At 34.9% G+C, this 24,482-nt stretch overlaps 1 protein-coding gene across 1 annotated transcript; it reads left to right on the top strand.

Moving 5' to 3' along the window:
* The first annotated feature begins 10,955 nt into the window (after positions 1–10,955).
* LOC126967563 (serine protease snake-like) lies at positions 10,956–18,732 on the top strand. Its single transcript, XM_050812090.1, has 9 exons — positions 10,956–11,092; positions 12,881–12,933; positions 13,133–13,244; positions 13,644–13,706; positions 14,268–14,386; positions 15,606–15,800; positions 16,506–16,725; positions 17,482–17,639; positions 18,441–18,732. The coding sequence occupies exons 1-9, from the start codon at positions 11,053–11,055 to the stop codon at positions 18,627–18,629; spliced, it is 1,149 nt and encodes a 382-aa protein (XP_050668047.1). The 5' UTR covers positions 10,956–11,052; the 3' UTR covers positions 18,630–18,732.
* The last annotated feature ends 5,750 nt before the right edge of the window (positions 18,733–24,482 follow it).

The raw sequence follows: 24,482 nt of genomic DNA, 5'->3' as shown, positions 1-24,482 counted from the left end.
ACACAGCGGCATAGCCGCTATTTCACGCCGGTTTCGAGTGGGGGAGTGGTATATCTCCGGGCGTGCTGGCCCAATTCGGTTGTGTCCGTGAGGACCCAACATGGCACTACCACTCCTAATATCTTTATCTACAATTTAAATTAAAACTGAGCCATTTATAATCTTTTTATCATGTATTTCTTGTTTTATTATGTATGTGTCTTAAAATCTATCACGGAGGGTCTGTCTAAAACCTGTTTGATCTGTTTCCTGCCGCCGTTTACCACCTTCGCACGACACGCCACAAATTAGGATATCATCCCCACAATCTGAATGTGTGGCGTTCTTCCACTGACTTGTAGTGCCAAACGCAGCGGGTCGCTGGTGTTCCGGCGATGCAGCCGTTAGATTGGCACTACACTACTGACCAGACGTTGCATAGAGACGTCGCCTTATTGTGTGTTTTCTACCTATCACCGGAAGTATTCCCAAGAGGTGTTTGACCGGCATCCTGCCGCAGAATTCCACTTACATACGACACACCTCATATCAGGATATCATCCCCATCATCTGGATGTGGGGCATTCATTTACAGTGCGGTTCTCAAGGAACTTTATTCCACGTACAACCAAGCTGTGGAATGAGCTTCCTTGTACAATGTTTCCGAAACTATACGATATGGGTTCCTTTAAAAAAGTGCCTACACCTTTCTTAAAGGTCAGCAACGCTCTTGTGATTCATCTGGTTTTACAAGAAATAGTGGGCAGCGGTGTTAACTTAACATCAGGTTTGTCCTCTACTTCCATAAAACCTATTTCACTCATTAATATTATTATCATACCCATATAGACATAAAATGTATAGTCAATATAATTATAATTGAAAAGATAAAGTACCCTAATACATATTCATTATGTTGTTGTTGGTTTCGTAAAAAAGACACACGTTGTATTCAAAGGCTTCTATAAATTATGTCAACATGAAAGGATGTTAAAAATCCCTTTGATTAACATTTTGGTTGAAATTGCATGTTGATGACAGAATTAACATATTTACTTAGCTCAACATTTTTAGAAAGTGTATTTAAATGTTAATAATGGCGCTTCTGGCGACTCTGTACATGAATAATTGCTTAAAATATTATGGTTTTTTTTGGTGCTTTTTATATGAGTAAGAAAGAGTTATTGTGATTTCGCATCATAGCAGACCGTATGTTAATTTTCTAGAGATATGACTAATATGAGTTTTTTTTTAATGAAAATAAGGGACGAAATGAGCAGGACGTTCAGCTTATGGTAATTGATACGCCCTGACAATTACAATGCGGTGCCGCTCAGGATTCTTGAAAATCCCCAAAAATTTTGAGCGGCACTATAATTACGCTCATCACCTTGAGACATAAGATGTTAAGTCTCATTTGCGAAGTAATTTCAATTCGCGCCCTTCAGACCGAAACACAATAATGCTTAGACATTACTGCTTCACGGCAGAAACAGGCGCCGTCCTGGTACCCATAATCTAGCCACCTATCTTTTTTTTTAATAAATTTCATTTATTTCAAATATATTATATATTTTAGTGTCAACGGCACACTTTCCATTAAGTTGTATTGGGAATATCTCACTTAAGGATGCGTTTACGAATCCGACACAAATAAGATATTTTTCGGTAGAGTAGTAGAGTTTGTGATGAAATGAAGCTAAATCTAACAAAACTAAAAATTGCCACAAATAGATTACTTCTTTATCCCCAATTTGCGGGAAATATTTGCTTTAAAATTTTGATACTTTATGTCGTAAAAACGATTATCCGTTACCTCTTCACACAAAATTGACGAAATGGGGCTTCATTCAGGATCAGTTTTCTGCTTCTACTTACATAATTTCGGCTCTTAAAAATTACGTAAGGAAAGCAGATTTAATATTTTCAAAAACACGGGAAAGAAATTAATGAATATGTTATAAATTATCTCAGAAAAAATACAAATGAATCGTCTAAAATTCATATATTTTTCTGATAAGCATGAGCTTTAAAGTGTCGTATTAAGGGTTATTTTACTTTGTCCCTCCGTACGCATTGCACAGAGAGATCTATCGAAACAACGTCAGTCCGCGGTCGGCCGCCGTCGTGGGTAGACACTGTGTCAGTTGTATGTAGTAGCTCGTACTCGGAAAGATCGCTGTACGGACATGAATATTTTTTATAAGCTCTACAATACTGTCTTTGATACTTTTCATATTTTGTACGCAGTCAGATTTAAAAAAAAATATGTTTTTTTTTGAAGAATTATTGATTTTTTTTCATCTCTAAATATAAGGTGTATATTAAATCGAAATCCAAGATGGCGCCTATGAAATTTACCAACTTCTCTTCATGGGTGTCATTTTCATGGTTTTTGGGGTCAACAATAACGAATATCGGGTCAAAATCGAAATCCAAGATGGCGCCTATGAATTTTACCAATTTCTCTTCATCGGTGTCATTTTCATGGTTTTCGGGGTCAACAATAACGAATATCGGGTCAAAATAAAAATCCATGATGGCGCCTATGAAATTCACCAACTTCTCTTCATGGGTGTCATTTTCGTTGTCATAACGAATTTCGGGTTAAAATTTAATTTCAAGATGGCGCCTATGAAATTTACCAACTTCTCAACATGGGTGTCATTTTCATGGTTTTTGGGGTCAACAATAACAAAATCGAAATCCATGATGGCGCCTATGATATCTACAAAATTTTTTTCATGGGAGTCATTTACATCGCCAAAATAAAAATTCATTCATAAACTTAAATTATATTATAAAAGGCCTGTCTGACAATATCCCACATGCTATCAAAATTTGATTTTGAAAGACCTATCTAATGATACCTACATATTACATAAATGTAACGTATATATTCCTTAATCCCGCATTATTTTCAAAAGACCAAAGGAAATGTCATGTATCAAACCTGAATCTAACTTTCAAAGACCTATCCAACGATACCCCACAAGGTATGTCTCCAGTATTTTTTTCAACTCCACTTTAGGGGAGGTGTCCTCAGGGGGGAAGCTACGTCCAAAGCACCAGACAACACAAAAAATGGCATGCGTACAAAGAACACATGTCAGAAGTGAAACTTATTAGTGAAAACCAGTTTTAAATCTCGTTTCTATTAATAATTATCCTAATCTGTTCTCTAAACCTATTGATTTTTGTCAATATTAGAAATTATTAGATGTTTTACTTATTATTATTACTCACTAAACCTGCACGATACAAATTTAGTAGGGAAGATGTTCTACATACTCGCGGCCGCGCGCTAAACCTGCATGATACAACGCTAGTAGTGAATTTGTTTTACTTCATAGCGGTACCGTCTGCTTCATGCTACATTCGAATTTTCTCACTCTATCTCAATCAGACTCAATCACCCTCCCCTCTTCTTGGATAAAAACGTCCTTCATTTTCGTGATACTTTATTCCGGTTCATCCGTAAAAATTTTACCCTCATGCGGGCAAAGATGTTTCATTTCAAAAATGATCCCAAATTCGTTCTCTGCGCCCTCAAGAACCTCGGATTCGATATCCATAATGTTGAAATCATAATTTTGCGCGGCGGTCATCTTGGATTTCAAAAATGACTCCAAATTCGTTCTCTGTGTCCTCGAGAACCTCGGATTCAGTATCCATATTGTTGAAATCATAATTTTGCGCGGCGGCCATCTTGGATTTCAAAAATGATCCCAAAATCTTTCTCTGCACCCTCGAGAACCTCGGATACGATACCCATATTGTTGAAATCATAATTTTGTGCGGCGGCCATCTTGGATTTCAAAAATGATCCCAAAGTCGTTCTCTGCACCCTCGATAACCTCGGATACGATACCCATATTGCTGAAATCATAATTTTACGCGGCAGCCACCTTGGATTTAAAAAAAACTGCGTTTACTGCACACGACGTTATGAGACAGAATTGCCATCTAAAGTTCTAATATTTAACTACTAAACGAACACATCAAACAATTATCAAAAATACATAGGTATTAAAAAAAACAAAATTCAAACTTGCTAAGGTATCAAATTCATTTGATTCCTGCTATTAACTTTAAGTTCGTGTATGTGTTTGAGCGGTGTCAGTGTAGTGATACGATTTGTTACCTCTCTGTTTTGAGAACGCGTCCTTAACTTCCGGATAGCGGATTAGCATTAGCGGATACATAATATTTGATAAGCAATATAGAAAAAAACAAAATTGATTCAAAACCAAATTTTAACTACTAAAATAAATTTTTTGTGAAAACTGTGTGGTTTCAGTTAGGACCTTTAATTGGGTTCCATCTGTAGACTGCGTGTGATTGTCATGTCAGTCATACATACAGTGTACACCTATATTATATGAACACAAGTACCTATAACAAGAAAATTATGTAAATTCTAAGACAAGTGACTTGTAAGATCATTAAATGAGATGTATTCACAGACGCTACTGATTGCAGTAATAAAACAGAGACATTCACGAATACACGAGCTTGAAGCACATCTACTGGAATTTGCGTAAAGACAAATCGCTTACTCATATAGAAGCTGGTCCTTCTTACACCGTATCGACACATTATTTTGTTTAAATAAAAGAAAGGACCAAAATAGTAACAGAATGGTATCCTAGAGAAGGAAAAAGACAGAGAGGGAGACCGAGTCGTAGATGGAGCGACGATTTAAAAGATGCCGCTTGTGTGACGTGGAGCAGATCATGTCATGACCGACAACACTGGAAGAGCCTGGGGGAGGACTATGCAAAAGCAAAACAATCTGTGCCGATGTCTACTGCAAACTAAATGTAAACCTAAAACTATGTAAAGATTGTTATTAAAGGCTATTATTATTATTTAAAGAAAGGACATAGTTCATAGGTGCGACAATAACAACAAGTCAATGCGAGACAACAGACTACAACATTGATGTTAACCTACTCCAAGAAATACTGCAGTAGATAAAGCACTGTGTTCATTAATCTATCATCAGTGTATAATAAACATAATTATTAAATGAAAATGGACGAATATAATATACTTGTGGGAGGTGAAGTGACAAATTTAGGCATATAAGATTCTCACGTGAGAATAAACATAATAATAGATAAGTCTCGAACATATTCTTAACATGAAATCTATCTATCTTATATTTAAATGCCGAGTAACTGAACTCATCTTCACCAATAATAGTCCCAAAGATGGGCTTGAAATGTTTTGGTGGTCCGCCAATATTTGTTTTTAAAACAATTCGACACGTGTTTCGCCTCTACACGAGGCATCCTCAGGACGTGTTGTCTCGCCAAAATCTGTTTTAAAAACAAATATTGGCGGAACTAACACTAAAGAAAACTTAAATAATTTGTATAATTATGGATTTCCGCAAAGTAACGCCTAATTCAATAAATTTTCAGAATATTAGCAGACAAGCATAGTATAAACATATTCAAATATGAATAATTACGGTTCGTCGTATTAGTCAAATCATGATAAAAAAAATCCAGTTTGAATTATAATAATATTTTGTAAATATTCTAGTATATATTTCATTATTTATATTCCGTGTAATACGTGGTTGTTTCTAAAACATAATAGGTGTATCGTAAAGGCAGGGCCAATTTTATAGTTTTCATTTAACGTTGGGGCCTTGAGCGAAGTTTACGAACGAAAACTTAAACTAGAAGAAGTTATATCTTTGTTACGAGTGTGGATTACGAAAACAGTCCAACAATACTTTATGAATGTTTTCCAATCAAATAATTTAATCAGTTGATAAAATCAAACGATATCACATTTTTATAAGTTATCTAGAATCTACCGGATATATTTTACAAAATTTACTTACGGTTGCATATACTGTAATCCCTATAATTTGTGAAAAAATTCGAAGAAATTTTGTAGAGTTATATCGCCAACGCTCATTTACAAGTAGGTTGTCAAATTGTAAGGTCAAGGTTTTTCAAGGTCAACATTTTTTTATAAATCCTGGTCGATTCGAGAAATAGAGAAAAAATAACACATTTTTTTATAATTTATTTGAAAATACTTTATAACATGATAACATGATCGTTGCATTTTGAAAATACCTATATCACATTTTAGGAATACATGATCTATTTTAAAATGAACAATTGTAAATATTTTTCTTTGTTTTAAATCTAAATAAATGAATTTAACGGATTTAATAAGAGTTCTTCGATATCATTAATCTTATTGGTTTTGATGATAGTCACATACCCCTCATTACACATCGGGCGGGGTTATGCCATTTCTGACATTCATGGTCGCATAAATTCAACTTGAAGGTATGCAGTTGGGCGCGGTTGATAGTCCGGATAATCACGAATCTGTATAACTGAGGGCAGGATAATCGAGTTTCTACTGTATATTACTTTGTAACGACGGTTTAATAGGTAGTGTTAAATGAGTGGTGTTTGTTAAGAAACGAAAAAATGTGTCGAACACGAAATAATGTGAAGAATGACCATTACAGTATGGAGCTTGGGCCACATAAAAAGCTTGATAGTTCTCTTTTTCATTCACAATAGATTTTTCCTTAAATGTAGGTAAGTAACATGAATATGATAGCTCATAATTGATTGTGATTCGATTTACAACGATCCACTAGATTATAACATTACTAGTTACATGTCTACGAATAAAATATGGAGTCATACTTTTTATTTCAATAATGTTTAATGTTAAGTGACTTTTAAAATGAAAAAAATACCGGGATAGGAAGCGCTTCGTTTTTAGTCCCAAACTGAATGTAACAACGTAGCTTATAGATTATATTTTTGTCTGACACAACCTGTGCCCATATATGGTCAATCTAATTTAATTGATTCCTTACTTCCTTCCTTAAAGGCCGGCAACGCTCCTATGATTTCTCTAGTGTTGCAAGAGATTGTGGGCGGCGGTGATCACTTAACAACAGGTGGTCGTTTGTCATCCTGTTCCATAAAATAAAAAAAAATTGAATGTTAGACTAGTAGTATCCGCACTAACATATTTTGCAACTGATAAGTCTAATTGATTCAGTCAGTGAGTATCTATAATTTAACTAAAGTTATAATATGTTACTCTTTCTCCTGTTGTTAACTTTTACCCAAATTACATTGTAGATAGAAGAGTCAAAAACAATTTTAACCAATTTTATAGCAACAATATTAGTCAAATTGAACATAAAACAGTAGAGTTGTAAAATGAAAACGACAGGAATACTATTAGAACCGTCTACATATAATAATTGTGGTACGAAATAGTCGTTAATATCCTAAGCCCGACCAACTACGATACATTGAACTACGAAAATTGTCAAGGGTACATGAATGTTACATTTGATCTATTAATTAAATTATATTTCAACTCATTAATTTCGAATGACTTTGTAAAAATATAATCGTTCTTCTTCTTCTTCTTCATACGGGCGCTTTCTGCAACTCGACGTCATAGGCGCCTATTTTGCGTGCGAGGGTGGTAGAGGATACTCCAACCAGCCAAGCTCCTCCAAGAAGTCACCCAACTTCTTAACGTCTCGGAAGACTTCCCGAAGAGCGCCTTGTGACCCCAGGTGCTTCGCCCTGTAGTTTGCCACCTCACTGCATTCCAGCAGAACGTGAGCGGCTGTTTCCTCTGCCCCCAGGCAACCTCTGCATAGAGGGCTGTCTGTGACACCTATATTAAAGAGATGCCTGTTAAAATTGCCGTGACCTGTGGCCGCACATAATATTAATCTTAGTCGACACCGATTAAGTTGTAAGATTTCCCTGGTAAAACGCAAGTCGGCGCAAGGTAAATATAATAGTTTAATTTGTAATAATATAACTTAAACTACACTCATGAAAACTGCCGACTTGAGCAAGTCTTGCTGAGATGTTTCAAAAATTTTTATATCATTCGATAGGCGCCTACGATCAAGTGAGGTAAGGGCTCGTTAATGGATGATCCACATAAGAAAATATATAAACAATGTTCAATAATGCCGCATTCATACTTTCGGTGATCCTGTGTCAAGAAGGCAGTTGAGTTTATGCAATAGTTACAAGTTATCGCACCACACTGCTGTAACAGCACCTCACTCCACTCTATTAGGCACCAAATAATTTGGATATTAAACTATAAGTACATACACTGCGCTCCTGAGTGTATATGCTCTTTCGTAAAATAAAAATTTGATGGATATCTTTGATCCAACTGTTGCGAATGGCGTGGAACATGGGACTCGACCACTCGCGTCGATTGCGTCAGCTTCCATATATGCATTTTCCCAGTCGCATGAGTTGCTGCGAAATATACACACACACGCGCCTTATTCCCCTCGGAGTAGGCAGAGACAACAGAACGCCATTCACTTCTATCCTTAAACCTCACGCGCTTCCTCTACATTCATTACTTTTTTCATACATGCTCACTGGCTCTTGTTTCCGAACTTTCCTTTTTTCAATACGTTCCCAATATGGTCCAGGTCTACTTCGACTGAACCCTTCACATTTTCCTCGTATATTTGATAAGTCGTTACTTCTTCACTCATTCGCTCCACGTGTCCAAACAATTTCAGCATACTTCCTCAATCTTTCTTTCAGATCACAGCACGCTCGTATTACCGCATTCTGAAGTCTATCAATTAGTCTCACCCCACACATACTACGCAGTGATCGCACCTCAACTGCATTAATTCTGTTTTAATTCGAAATAAACGCAGGATTGTAACTGTTAGAAAATACTATGTGTTCAGATATACATTGACATCAGTCTCATTGAGCGGCTGAGCAGTGCGTACGAGTCGTATTAAAAGGTACAAAAAAAATAAGGCAACCACCCGATGTAATATTGTTTTAATTTTGTAATATTCTAACCTAACCTAACCTAACTTGTGGCGTGTCGTGCGAAGGTGGAATTGTTGTTACATTAATTTAGAAAACAGTTATAACTAGAGTGAATTTTCGGTTTTCAAAGTCAATTGAGGCTTCAAGTCTTAGGCTGAGAACTATAGAGCGTACTTAAACTTTGCTTAGACTTTTCTTACGAAAAGCTCAGCTGAATGTTATAAAGAGTGAACTTGACTTTTGCATTGGGCTGTCTTAGCTCTTAGCTCAGCATAAGGTCAGGCGTCAAATCATTTTAAAGATGAAGTCAAAAATTATTCTAATCTCACACTCAGCTAAGCTTAACGTGAGTAAAGGCTAAGTACGCTATAGATCTTAGCGTCAGAGTGAGTGCCGTAAAAAGTAATTACGTGTTATTATTATCTACACTACATACACTTGTAAGGGTAATCAGAACAATCTCTTTTTAATATTACATTTTATAAAAAAATATAGCTTATATAGATAGATAAAAAGACACCTTAGGGAGGAGGGGATGGGTGAAATACAGCGCTGCATGGAAACATAAATCCATGATTCTATGTCAGGTGAAGCTGAGCCTTTTCCTTTTGCCTTTTGTTTCATCGCGTATCCTAATTATTCATTTTATATTTGTAATGTTTTGTATGGCAATACAGAATTTATTATTATTATTATGTATTAATTTTGGATTGTGTTACGATTATCATAATTACATCATCAGGACTATATTATGAGCTACTCGGCTTATAATTCACCACAAAAGTTAAATTTTGCTTTTATTAGTTGGTAATAATAGCAAAATTCACTATATATAAATATGTACACCTTTTTCTAGTAAGAAAAATATACATAGTGTATCTTTTAGAAATTAAAAAAAAATTATAAATAGACAATGATATATGAAGCACAGATATATAACAGTCTCCGTTATAGTATTAATTACTTTGTTTATATTTCTGTTTACCTTATATGATTGGAACGGGAAAATAAATATAAGTATCTGTTACTAGGATTTATGAAGTAAATAATAACAGTATGAATCATGTCATGTTTTTGAATACATAATACACAGTTGTTTATTTAGTTGATTCTGCACGTTATCGGAAAGATGAGGATTATAATTAACGTACTAACTGTGTGTTGCCTTATTTGTTATAATGCTGGAATAAAGAATTTAGATTCTCTCCATTAAATTTGTAATAAATTGGGCTAAATTTTCGTTTCTAATTATTTTTTTTGCGCTCAGTTTTTTAAATTAAGAAACTTGTATAAAACTTTGTTTTAAAATATATTTTTTTCAGATGAGCTTTCATTTCGTTCCGGTGGGTTTGAAGTTAGGATTTCAGCGTATTGGCACTAGTTGTATTTCCGTTGGGGCGTTCGCAATGTAAATTAAGTAAACCACAGGTCCCAGTTACTTACCCTGAGGTATCCCTCATTTATGATTAAGTCCAAGAGATAATCTCAGGTCTCCCTGAGTGTATCTCTTGGAAAGCTTTTTCGATTGAGGTAGAATATGAGTATTTGGTAATATAAATGTAGTAGTGATTTCTTGAATTTGTTTCTATCGGAACGAACCACAACAAAGGCTTTAAAAAGTCAACACAGCTATACCTACAATCGATTTATTAATCGTCTGCTAACGACGTCTACAATACAGATTTACCCGAAGAACATTTATATATGTACTATAAAGGGTGGTTTTTTGAGAAGGGCGGTGATGGCCAAGTCGGAAACTACGAGTCTTAGAGAAAAGTCGTAAAAGGAGACATGCCTCGATTTATAAGAAAATAATAACTGCATATAAAATAATATATACGGCAATCGACCCGAATGGTTTAAAAAAAAATACATTCTGTATGAACCAATAGACTCTGTTGCTGATCAGGATCAAACTTTGGAATGTTATGTATTACTAAAAATGAAAGGAGATGCCAAATTTTTTGTTTTATTATTTTTACACGAAATTAAAACTCACCTGAATGAGTTAATGTATAGTACATATGTGTACGATAGTATGTAGTATGATAGACTTCAATTTACCGAGTATGTCGAGACATTATCATATTCATTAAACCCAACACGTCATTATAGTATTCGATATAAATAAAATTTGTTTCCTGTCCATATTTATTATAAGGTCATAATGAAGAACTGATCACTTGTCTTTAACTTCCGGCAGTGTCGAATTGTTTATTTCAGATTCAAAATGATTTTGAAATTCAGCCTTCTTGCTGTACTGGGAATTGGTAATTATTGAAGGGATTTTTTTATTGGTTTGGTATATTTATAATTATATTCTGTGGCATTCATTGTCTTACTTGCTTTTACATGGTTAAAAGCTTATTAATGATATTATTTTAAATTCGAGTATCTGATTGTTCAAAATACACCTACTCGAGGTTGAAGATACCAATCTTAAAAATTTTTGTCTACGAGAGGAAAAAATAAGTGTTTGAAGTATTAAAAATTGAAGTAGTTATTTTTTATTTTGCAACATTGACACCATTTGGCATCTATGTCACGTTGAGGATCATTTTTATTTTGATCGAAGGTCAATATTTTGTAGTAATAAAACTAAAACAAAATTTTATGAATGATGCGGGCCTCGAACCAGCGACCTCTCGCGTTTCCTGCAAGCGGTCTTTCCAACTTAGCCAACCGTTCGCGTGACGTATAGTTATAAAATGCATGGTTTGTTCAACTCTCAGGCTGTGGTTTCATCTACAGGATCTACTTTACAATTGATAACCTGCTCAACCCCAGTGTTTGCATTTTATGATATTGACTAGAGATGTCGCTCTTGCAAATCTAAACAATTTGTTATGTTTTACAGTGCTAACCCTCTCTGCTTTAATTTTAAAGTTAAAATTTTGTTTTCAGTTTTATTTGTGTAATTAATCCCAGCAGTGAGGGTTATTACATTACAACAAATTGTTTTTTTTTTGTGTATCCATATTATTATAAGTTAAGGAGTTAAAAATGTAAAAGTACATCGTGATAGTAAGAGAATATTGCTGCTCATACTCTCCTTAAAGATCAGAGGATTCACTGGAACATTGCCAGAGTTTAGTTATTATGTACGTGCTTTTATAAAGAGGAACCTATGTCATATAATATGATGTAGGGCTGGAAACTGGATTGGTGTAAGTGGATGATAACATTGAAAATAGCATTGCGGAAGAACGCCACATGGCTGATTATTTTGGCATATTATTAGATTATGGGTACCACAACGGCGTCTATTTCTGTCGTGAAGCAGTTATGTCTAAGCATTACTATGTTTCGGTCTGAAGGCGCCGTAGCTAGTGATATTACCGGGCAAATGAGACTTAACATCTTATGTCTCAGGGCGACGAGCGCAGTTGAAGTGCCGTTTAGAATTTTTGGGGTATTTCAAGACTCCTGAGCGGCACTGCATTGTAATGGGCAGGGTGTATCAATTACCTCCATCTGAACGTCCTGCTCTTCTCGTCCCTTACTGTCATAAGAAAAATGGCGCGAATGATAATATTTTAGTTTATGAGAAGTTTACTGTAATACGATAAGTTAAAAATTCCATTGACACTAACATTTCACCAGTGGGAGGCTCCTCTGCACAAGATGCCGGCTAGATTATGAGTACCACAACGGCGTCTATTTCTGCCGTGAAGCAGTAATGTCTAAGCATTACTGTGTTTCGGTCCAAAGGGCGCCGTAGCTAGTGAAATTACTGGGAAAATGAGACTTAACATCTTATGTCTCAAGCTGACGAGCGCAGTTGTAGTGCCGTTCAGAATTTTTGGGGTATTTCATGAATCCTGAGCGGCACTGCATTGTAATAGGCAGGGCGTATCAATTACCTCCAGCCGAACTTCCTGCTCGTCTCGTCTCTTATTTTCATAAATAAAAATAAAAAAGGTAAATAACTTTACGCTTCTAAATGGTTTATTGTATCACTTTGATGTTGTTTATGGTATTTCTATTATTAATATAATATGCCCAGTATATCTATGCTGAATTATTAATAATGAAAACAAATTTAATTAAATTTCTAGTAACATCAGAAATAACCAACGATCTGGAATTTTATCTTTTGGAGGCCATCAAAGTAAGTATTTCCTATAGTTTTCTAAATGAAAATTTTCTACAGAGTCTTAAGTTAAGTTACAGGTCGATAAATCAATATATTATTATGAAGTCATAAAAGCTTGAAAATGTTGAATCCATTTATCTTCCCAATAACCAATCGAAAAGTAAATTAAAACGTTGAACTTGTGTAGGGATATTAATTAAAATTCAATTAACAGAACAATGTAACGCTGACGGTTGGTGATGATAATCTGACGGAGAGTGCTTGTGACCCGTTCACTCCGGTCAAGCCTGACTTCAATCGACTCGGACAAAGGATAATTGAATCAAGTGAGTCATAATAATATACTAACAGCTAATAAAGCATATTGAACCTATTTAAGTGCATAAGATGTAATAAATTTATTACTGTTACGATTGGTGGTTGGGTCACGCTTAAATGTCACTGCTTGTGGCGTCGTCTTGGTGCGGGTCATTGAATTCCCTAAAATATGGTCTAGGGTGGTCTATTAGTCCCCTTACACTGTTCGTAAATTAGTTATCAGCAATCTAGTCAGCCAGTCATGAGTGTGATAGATAAGTATGCTCTGATAATTATAACATAGTTAATATTATTTAATTTTAGATTAGTTTATTTTATTTTATTATATAATTACTTAGCTTAGATTAAGATTTTTTTTTATACTTAGGTGTAGGTATCCGTAATATTTTTCATTAATTTGTTTATAGAATGTCATGAATACGCATGGGAAACCAAAAGAGTGGAAGACGAAGCAGAATGGGCCAATAAATGTAAGTTGAAACTAATCAAACAAAAAAAAAAAACAAAACATCAACCTGATAATTTAAATTGATATTATCAGCCCAATCTATATAATAACCTGCTGAAGTTGCGTAATGTCAAATTAATGGATTGCGCGGATCGTAATTTCCCAAAAGTTATAATCTCTTTAATTATATACCAGTGAGGGGCTCCTTTGCACAGGATGCCGGCTAGATTATGAGTACCACAACGGCGCCTATTTCTGCCGTGAAGCATTAAGCTGTAAACATTACTATGTTTTGGTCTGCAGGGCGCCGTAGCAAGTGAAATTACTGGGCAAATGAGACTTAACATCTTATGTCTCAAGATGACGAGCGCAATTGTAGTGCTGCTCATAATTTTTGGTCCTGAGCGGCAATGTATTGTAATGGGCATGGCGCATCAATTACCATCAGCTGAAAAAATCTCAATCATCGAAAGATAAAGGACTAATTCTTTGCTTTTACTAAAGTTAACCTGCAAAATTGATTAGTGACTTTAAATTGAACTTGTTCTACTTTGAGAAATAACTAATTCTTATTTTTTTTTAGGTAGAATGTATGTGATATCTCAGATTCAGCGCGGAACTATTCCTGAAGTGTTCGCAATTATTAATTGGTCGGTAATATTTGGAGGGAGACCCGCAAAGCCTGCTGAATTCCCTCATATGGTAATAAAGAAATTAAATTACTTATTTATTAGATAGATTACTTATAGTTGTTCAAAAAAAAAATACACGCTGTTGCGTGGATTAGGATATCATCTTCACCATCTGGATGTGTGGCGTTCCTCCACAGTGAGGTGTTCAAGGAACTTTCTTCCACAACCAAGCTGACGAATGAGCTTCCCTGTACGGTGTTTCCAGGACGATACGACGTGGGTACCTTAAAATTACTAATGGCCGATAACGGTCCAGTGATTCCTCTGGTGTTGCAAGAGAATGTGGGCGGTGGTGACAAAAAAAAATCTGCGACATTTTATTCACTGATCCGTTTTTCGCGATTGTATGTAGCAATTGATTACAGATTCAACCCCGCCATTGAAATATTTTTTTTATTATTCTGGAAAGTATACAGAACAAAGTAATTTGAATTTGATGAATTTGCTAGAAACTGCGACTACGAGTATCATAATGTTAACACGAGGACATAAATTTCTTATGCCTAATACTCGGTAAATCGAGTTAGTAAGTCTTTTATTGGGTGATGAATATATGCTTTACAACACGATCCCAGAAAAGAAATGTGTTACGAAATTTAAAAAATCATCACTGTAACACAAGTTTAAGTGAACAATTCTTATTTAATCAAAACAAATCTTATAACTATATTTACAATACTACGACTACATAAAATTAAAACTATCATTACGTGGAAGCGTACCAAGAATACTGGCAGCATTACCGCGTTGGATAGCAAGGCTGATCCGTTGACCGAAATAGCTGCCAGCGCTTGGGTTTCCAGTAGCCTTATTGAGGCGCGAAGATAGTATTTTGAACATTCTCCGCGCCTCTGGGCCCCACGGGCCAAGTGTCTCGACACCAAACGGCACAAAGATGTATGACTCACTGAGACCAACATATTTGCGACGTAGTTTAAGTTGGTTCCTAATATTATCTGACGTTTGCGTCATTCGTTACTTTTTTTTTTGGTTTCTTCGTCCATTATTAGGACAGGCAAAGTGTTCAAGCCCATACAGCCGTATTCATTATTTAATAATTAATTGTCAAAACCATCTTTGCAAGATTTTTACAAAATTGTTCCTTCTTAAAACTTAGAAGAGCACGAGGAATAAATCATTTTAATGATTTTTGCTTCGTTAGGCCAAAGAAGTATAACTTCTTGAGTGCATACATAAGTACACACACACTTTTATTTTTACATTTATAGGCCGCAATAGGCTGGAAGGCAAAAAACATCAATAAATCAAAATGGATATTTAAATGTGGTGGATCCTTAATAAGTGAACAGTTTGTGCTATCAGCAGCGCATTGTACTATGCTTCCTGTACGAAGGCACCTTGACATTATCAACCCTATGCCAGAAATGGTTCGACTTGGTGTGGAGAATATTGCAGATGATATGGTAAGTACTTAAAGAACATTATATGTCTCAAGGTTACGAGCGCAATCGTAGTACCGCTCTGAATTTTTGGGTTAAAATGATGGGTATAAAATGTTAACTCGCGCCAGGACACGTGGTCTGATCGAAAATTCGTAAGACTGTCGTTGAAATTATGAATGAAAGTATTATACTTCTAACTAATTATAGTTCGGCTATTTCAACTTACTTATCATACAGTCATTGGACCAGTGGTTGAATCATTGTGATTGTAAAGCCGAAACATCACAAGGTCGTGGGATTCGAATCTCAGCGGAGAACTATTTTTACAGTTTTTTATGGGTGAAAGTTGATTTTTCTGAGAGATAAATTTTTTGATGTAAAATAATTGTAAGAGTTCTCAAGTGTAAATTTTTTTATGTAATATAAATTGTCATTTTTGTGCAAGATAGCACAATAAATTAATATTGTATTTAACCACATAAATGCCAGTAATTTTATACTGATAAATAAAGTAATTCGTGCGAAATTATTCCCGAACCATTACAAAACTTCCAAAAATGCACAATGTTAATGTTCAAATTTTCACTCCACTCTGGCACTCCCGGAGTGCAACCCGTATTTTTTATTGGTATAGGGAAGTCACTACTAATATGGAACCCTCTGTGGGTAAATCAAATTCGCACTTATCCACTTTTTTATAATTTTATAACTTCTGTTAATTTTCAGTTCAACATTTACGGTGATCCAGTCGATGTTAAAATCAAAAGAATAACAGTACATCCTAAATACCGGTCACCCAAGAAATATAACGACATCGCCCTTTTTGAATTGGAGAATAAAGTTCAATTTGCCCATAATGTATTACCAGCATGCCTGTGGACTAAGCCAAGTACACGAGGGCTGGGCAAAAAAGGAACATTGACCGGATGGGGGAAGACTGAGGAAGGTAAATGCTTTATGAATATTAAAGTTTACCGTGCAACTTGTTATGTTTAAGTGATCTCCCTTACTTCTGAGATTAAATATACAAATTTAATTCGTTACATTATTTATAGACGATCGGGATTCATGTCTGTTCTTACTGTTACCAACCAAGTCAACTGTTCTAATGATGCATCCGTAAATATTAGTATTTTTGTTCAAATCTATAGTGTGATCTACAGGATCTACTTTACAGTTGATATTCTTCTCAATCCCAATAATTGCATATTAGGGAAAAGAGTTGAGATATCGTTCTTTCAAATATAAAAAAAAATTGTTGGACGTGGACAGTTGAATTAGTTGGTAAGAGCGTTGGGGCGAATCCTGAGACAAGCCAGTTCGAGTTTAAAATTTTAGAACAAATTAAATTTGAATACGAAAGTGATAAATTTGTCGTCTTCGATTAGAAATTGCTTATCTATAAAATCCAAAAATAAAATAAATACTGTTATAGAACATAGAAGAAATGCGTTAGAAACAAGGAAATGTTCAAAAAAATTTAAAAAGACTGTTAATGCAATAGTGCGATTTTATTTAGCGAAACGAGAGTATAGAACCACATTTAAACTAGTATTTATTTAAATAGCATTTGATTTTGATTTTAAACTCTTTCTCACATCATTCTTCCTTTCGCATTGCTTAGTGTACTCACTTATTACTCATCATAGTTCTTTTTTTATATGATTTTTTAATAATCAGAATAATTCCTATTTCATAACAGGTAAGACTTCAACAACTCTCAATGTAGCTGTAGTTGACATATTACGGGTAAAACAATGCGGCAAATTTTTAGCAATGTCACATAACAGAAATTGGCGCGGTTTTGCGAAACATCAGTTCTGTGCAGGCAAACTGGCTGGAAAGGTTGATACCTGTCAGGTGAGATGTGAATTTCTTATATTGAATTAATTTAAGTTAATTTTTATGCACGATTATTAATACACGTAGACTTTAACAGATCGCTGACAAGACTACCTAGGTTGCATCATATTAGCTGTTATAGTTAAGGTTTAATTCAAATTTAACGTTAACAGTAACGCTGACCTTAACATAGACTGCGGAATGTGTTGCACCATCGAATTCCTTGGTATAGTTAAAGTTAAAAAGTGAAACATCAAGTCAATATCGAATTTTATATTATATCGAAACTTTTGACAGTTTTGACTGAAATTGAAATTTTGACAGTTCGCTGTTTAGCTATTGCGGGAAAAGGACTTTTGCGGTCATAAAATAAGGTGTGATTCAGATCGCACAGCGCTACTTTCTAACCTACATTTTTATTCACCTATGAGTTGCCTCTCCTTCTATCGCGTGACTCTTAACTCTTCTGGCCACATTAGGGTTGACTTCTTTACCTAAAATTGTACCTACCTACAATGTAATTTTATAAAAATAGCTCAGTTTTTTGTAAAACATAAATAGGTATGTTTATCGTAATTTTAAAGCAATATAATATTCTTTCGTTGTCAAACCTACAATATTTGCTGATATTAATTAATGCATGCGTTGGAACACCACAACATAGTCAAACCTAAATAGCATATAGGAGAGCTCGCTCGCGAGAAACTACTGGCTAGCCTACTGTGTAGAGGCCGCCGCACATATTTACGATTTCGATACCTACACGGGGAGATACCTATTCGCCACCGACGCTTCTTATAACAGTCACTATAATTTCAGGGTGACTCTGGTGGGCCCCTTCAAGTAAGAGTACGAACTGATCAAAACGTATCAATGAACATGATTGTTGGTGTCACATCGTTTGGTATCAGCTGTGCACGGGAGAAAAAACCTGGAGTATACACGAAGGTATCCAGTTTTAGCGATTGGATAGAGTCAATCGTATGGGGTGGACTGAAATCGGAATAAACTTGTTACGCTAAAAGATAATCATAACCTTGCGTCGATTTGTAAATGTAGGTAAATATATTTTTACTACAGACACTACTACAATTAAAGGTTTGACATACAATGGTGGTTTTATTTTATTGTACTTAAAAGGATAAAAAGATGAATCGCAAGTAAATATTGTCGCGTAGCAACGCTTCGACGTATATAACGAGAGTTGTCAAACGTCATATCGTGCAGCAATGTACATGACGAGAGTTGTCAAATTTCAACACATTGATAATTTCAACAGCTCCGTCAGCAATACTCGTAGCTTTAGCGTAAAAGTGTTTACTTTAGACGCTGTAGACCTGGGTTCGATACACCTACCAGTGTATGGAATATTTTGGGTTTTGTAAAGTTAATGGAAATTTCTAGTAAGTTCAGGATCAAAACGAACAGAAAAAAAGGGATGGAAAATGTGTAAGCAGGATAAAAATAGTTAAAAGAATTTTCTAGTACAATTTAAATTTAAAGATGGAATAGGAGAACCATTTTGAAAATAGAACAGATCCGGGGGTATATAAGCCGTACTAAGCATGGCCTACGGCAGTTCTAGTTCTGACTCAAAAGTGTAAGGAAGAAGAAGAAGAAAAGAAGAAGTAGTGAAAAGTGGAAGTGTTCCAGGAGGAAGAAGATAGAAGAGACTTAGTGTTCGGTGCGGTGTGACGCGTTAAAGGTATCGCCGCCGACAAGAGGACAGCGGCAGACGGGCTAAGTGCACGTTCAGAAAAGTGAACGCAAATAAAGACTCGTTTCTATAAGCGGAGTATTATTTCCAATCCCTGACCCACTCTCGTGTCAATATCATACTAAATGATAATAAATAAAAATACTGTAAATTTTATAAAACCGGCTTCAGTGTTTAATACGTATCTAGTTTTGAAAAAAAATATTTATATTATGTACTTCATAGTACTAATTTTTTTTTGTTTGACGTTTTAAAAAATATAATAATTTTCGCTTAATGTCCTATACAGTCTTCTTAAGCACTCATGGATGAGCATTGGCTATTTACCATGCTTAACGGCCTGTATAAAATTACCCTGATAAAGACATCTTGGTCTTAATGCCCACAATGCAAATACAGTCTTATAATTGATTATTAGACTTAATAATTAAAAATTCTCTCTCTGGGGTATTTTTCCTCATGTCTGAGGAACGTGGTCATCATCAGCTGATGATGCTGCTGCTGTGATACATCTTCTGATCTGCCTTCATCAGTCCATTGCAACTCTGACAAGCGAGCAGAACCTAGTCGAGGGTAGGCTTTTCACTTGATCGTTCCATCTGGTAGAGGATAGTCTTCTCCTTATTATGTGGTTGAAATATTTGAGAATAATCTGGTGACAGATTGTAGAGAGGCAAGTTGGAACGAGCTGCGAAGGAATCGATGCATTACTGTGCTTGGCTGTCCAGGGTATCCGAAATATGTTCCTTCCACTACATCTCAAATACTTTTATCTTTTGTCTTTCTTAAGCTGGTATTGTCCACGGAAAATCGGGAATATGAAAATCAACACTGGGCAATAAAAATAGTAGATTGTTAACCGAGGGTCGAAATAATCAATTCCCGTGCGCGAGGGCGGCTATAGTCCGAGTAGGAATTGATTTTTTTACCCGTGTTAAACACTCTACTTTTCATTTCGAATATGAGGAAAATAAAACTATTTGTTTATCTAAACTATTCATAGGTAATATATAATAATATTAGTAGTAGGTACCTATTTAAAATTATTTGTCAAATTAGGACAATTTATGCTGACTTTATGAATTTTAAATATGGAACTCACCGCGTAATTATTGCGGCTTATTCCGCTCAAAGAAGTTTGTGCTAAGTTCACACTGGCTGCTTAAAAAGTCACATGGCCGCAGCATTTTTTTTTATAGGATTTCTTTGACATAAAACTCTACACAGCTGACAACAGTTCTATTTTTAAAGTTCATTCCGGCCGGTGGGAAGTAATTTCTATGAGTTTTTCCCTCTCTGTGGAGGGAAGCAACATTTTCTACCCAATAATCAGATCAAAACAATAATACTCTCCTAGTATGTGAAATGAAAACAAATATTTCGTCATTTGGCCTTGGCCTGTCATCGAATACTAAATCCACGGCTCTCAGTTAGTATTGCGAAGTCCTATGTTCATTATGTATTCTATTTGAAGCTAAACCTTAACAGCTAGCATTAAGGATCACTTTTATTTAAACACTTTTATGGTATACAGATTATTTTGTATCATTGCACAGGAAAGGTTATTTGAATGTGAAAAATAAATTAAATGTTATTTTTGAGGTGTAAACAAAATACGAAATCCAATCATTTTATCTTCATTTTTTAATAACCATAGCCGTTTTTATGTGCTAATATATGCTCGAGTAACATTTTTCTAGACACAATACTGAATCGAATGACACATTTTTAAGACGTAGAATTACCACGTGATTCAATTTGGTCACTAACCTAGTATGCTTAAATATTAGGCCATATTGTCACTGACGAAGGAAGTATAATGCCAAACAATTTGTTATGTTTTTTAAAGTGATAACCCTCACTTCTAGGATTAATACACAAATCAAATTTGAAAAAAAAAAATTTATGAACAAAGCGGGTTTCGAACCCACGACCTCCGGCGTTCCGTGCCAGTGCTCTAACCAACTGAGCTAACCGTTCGAGTACCGCCTCGTTATAAAATTCTGTTTGCTTTGTTCAACTCTCAGGTTGTGGCTTCATCTATACTCTACAGGATCTACTTTACAGTTGATAACCTGCTCAACTCCAATATTTGTACATTAGGAAATTGACTTGAGATGTAGCTCTTGTAAATCTAAACAATATGTTATGTTTTTTGAAGTGATAATCCTCACTTCTAGGATTAATACACAAATAAAATTTGAAAAACAAAATTTTGTTAGTATAATGCTTGCCCGCAGATTTACTCGACTGCAGATGCTGAATTAGAATTGTTTAAAATTTTGTGGTAGTCGTACGCATACAATATAAAAACAACGCTTTAAGTATGCTTTTCGGGCTTCAGCGGCACTGTAGGCAAAGTCACTGTATCAAAATTGTTTAATTGTGACAGTAGGTATAGGTATTCACGGGCTACTTTCCGCAACTCGACGTCTGCTATGCGCCTATTTTGCTTCATAGGGTTGGGTTGCTAATCTTGCCATACCAACTCCTCAAGGAAGTTACTCAAACATCTGATGTCAGCCATGACTTCGGGGAGAGTCCTCGGTGACCAGGTGTTTGGCCCGGTATGTGGGCACACTGCGGCACTCCAGGATGAGGTGTGTGGCCGTTTCTTCTGTCTCCATGCAAGTCCTGCACAGGGAACTGTCAGTGACACCTATATTAAACAGTTGTTACATGAGTTATCTTACGTAATCTTGATCGTGTGAGTTTCACCAGCTTACGGAGAGCCTCTGATCTATGCATGGTAGAGCCTCTTTTGTCTGTCTGCATCCACTCATATCCGTCCAGTATTTATTATGTAGCTCCTTGGTGTGCTGCCTTATGACTAATGGGACAGTAATCACGACTATCATGTTACACAAACAATGAGTTCACGCTCTGAAGGTTACGTAAAGGCATCCAATATACGATAATTTATATTTATACAGTTAATTCTTTATTACTTTTTATGAAATAATTTATATTATTTAAACATGACTCATATATTGGATGCAACACCTTACAAACTATTATGTTAAGTATTTGACAGCCATTGTAATTATACAATGTAAATGTAATGTAAAAATAGAGTATTAACTCTATTTGATTGAAAAGATTGGCCGTTGAGTTTCTAGTATGTTCTTCTCACGAGCTCAACTTTTTACAAACAATATTTGTTAAATTCAGTATATTAAAAGAAATATTTGTAGTGACGATTCAAAACATCATAGCGTAAGCCTATTTAAGTTAATAACGTTTATTTGACTTAGACTTAAATGCTGTTCGATGTATTTACTTCAAAAAGTAACATTGATTAATACAATTTATTATAATATCTAGCTTAAATGAATTGCTAATTGAAATCAAAATCTCAAAATTACTTTCATTCAAGAAGCTCTGAACAAAAAACCAAATAAAATAACTAAAAAATAAATATGAAAACAAAATAACAGGTTAATAAATAGGTGCAAGCATTTATATGATGAATATGGATGTTTGTTTCCGAGTCATGGATGTTTAAATGTATTTATGTATGTTTATATGCATATATGTATGTTTAAGTAAGTATATTGTATTAAATATATCGTTGTCTTGTAACCCATAACACAGGCTATAATGCTTAAGTTGGGGCAAGATAATTTGTGTAAAAAGCATGTCAATATTATATTATTATTATAAATGACCAAAGTTAGACTGTTGTTCTATACAAACCAGTTATTAGTACCAATGCCATATGAGAGTAATGCCATATGCCATATTCATAATACAGGTTATAAAACTTGAATTAGTTCTAAAAATAATTTAAATATATAAACTTCTATAATTTTATCCTTATAATCTCTAAAATCGACGATGCGATTATTTTTTTCTTCGCTGCAAAATTAGTGATTATTAACTCATAACTATTTATATAACTATACCCATGAGATCAAAGTAGATTAAATCTACTACTTCGACAAGTAAAATAAAATAAGCCTTTAATAATAAAGGCAGAATTAACTGTATAATAAATGTAGTTTTATAACTACAAACTTATTTTTTTTATTAAACAAACGAAACTTAAATTAATTTAACTACATAAGTTAGTAATTTATCTTTCGACAAAGGCCTTCTCTAAAGACTTGGACAAGAAACCGTGTATATATATTTTTGTATCACACCTACTAATTTCATGGTGCGTGTCATTTAAAGATATTTAAGGACACCATTAGACGCCATAACAATTTATTCGATTTATCGTGTAATATGTTTTGTAATACAATTCGCTAGTAAATAAAAATTCGAGTTGCATACATTCGATTTTTCGGATGGATTTGAAGATATACAGGCGGCTGTCAGGCGGTTTAAGTGATACATTATTTTGTTACGAAATTTAAAAAAAATGAATCCCGCTGAGTTTTTTTCGCATATTCTTTCGATTGGACCAGAGATTCTGACGTTGCACAAGTGGCTTTGAAGTCCTATTTTGAAATTAAATAATATATGTGTTTGCGTTTGAGTTAGATTCACGATACAAGGTATAAATTTCTTCCGGCACTTGTCACGATTTCCCGAGAGAACCATGCATGACTAGTATACGGTATCTCTAGTATCTCCGTTAGCATACTAATGCATATTGCAGACATCCAATATATCAATTACAATAATTATGCAAAATAAATAGTGTTAAAACATTACATTTTTATCTCTTAAATCATCAAATTGAGCTTTATCGAAGTCGGAGAGAACATATAGTATACTAGTGGACCAGACAGACGTTGTCCTGTGCACACGTCTTTAATTTGAAAAATCGGTCCAGCCGTAAGGAGGAGTTCAGTAACATACACATGAGCAGGAGAATTATATTATATGGACGGAATTGAGAATCTAAACCACTCTAATACACAGCAACACACAAAAAATCATCAAAATCGCTCCAGCCGTTTAGGAGGTAGTTCAATTGTGAATCTAAACCATTCTCGAATCCACCTGAAGACACACACCAATCTCAAATTCACTGGAACACCCAAAAATATCATCAAAATCAGTCCAGCCGTTTAGGAGGTAGTTCAATTGTGAATCTAAACCATTCTCGAATCCACCTGAAGACACACCGTTTAGGAGAAGTTCAGTTACAAGTTACAACAGACGCACAAAAGAAATATATATATATCACTAAT

Source organism: Leptidea sinapis, chromosome 13, assembly GCF_905404315.1.
Source record: "Leptidea sinapis chromosome 13, ilLepSina1.1, whole genome shotgun sequence".
NCBI lineage: Eukaryota > Metazoa > Arthropoda > Insecta > Lepidoptera > Pieridae > Leptidea > Leptidea sinapis.
The sequence above is the reverse complement of the archived record's forward strand: the minus strand, read 5'-3'. Positions and strand labels throughout refer to the sequence as shown.

What these genes read in the sequence shown, in the direction of transcription:
- LOC126967563 (XM_050812090.1), top strand. Translation starts at nt 11,053, where the DNA reads ATGATTTTGAAATTCAGCCTTCTTGCTGTACTGGGAATTG. An exon ending in ACAAAGGATAATTGAATCAA is followed by an intron (nt 13,245 to 13,643) that starts GTGAGTCATAAT and finishes ATTTGTTTATAG; the next exon opens with AATGTCATGAATACGCATGG. An exon ending in CTGCTGAATTCCCTCATATG is followed by an intron (nt 14,387 to 15,605) that starts GTAATAAAGAAA and finishes TTACATTTATAG; the next exon opens with GCCGCAATAGGCTGGAAGGC.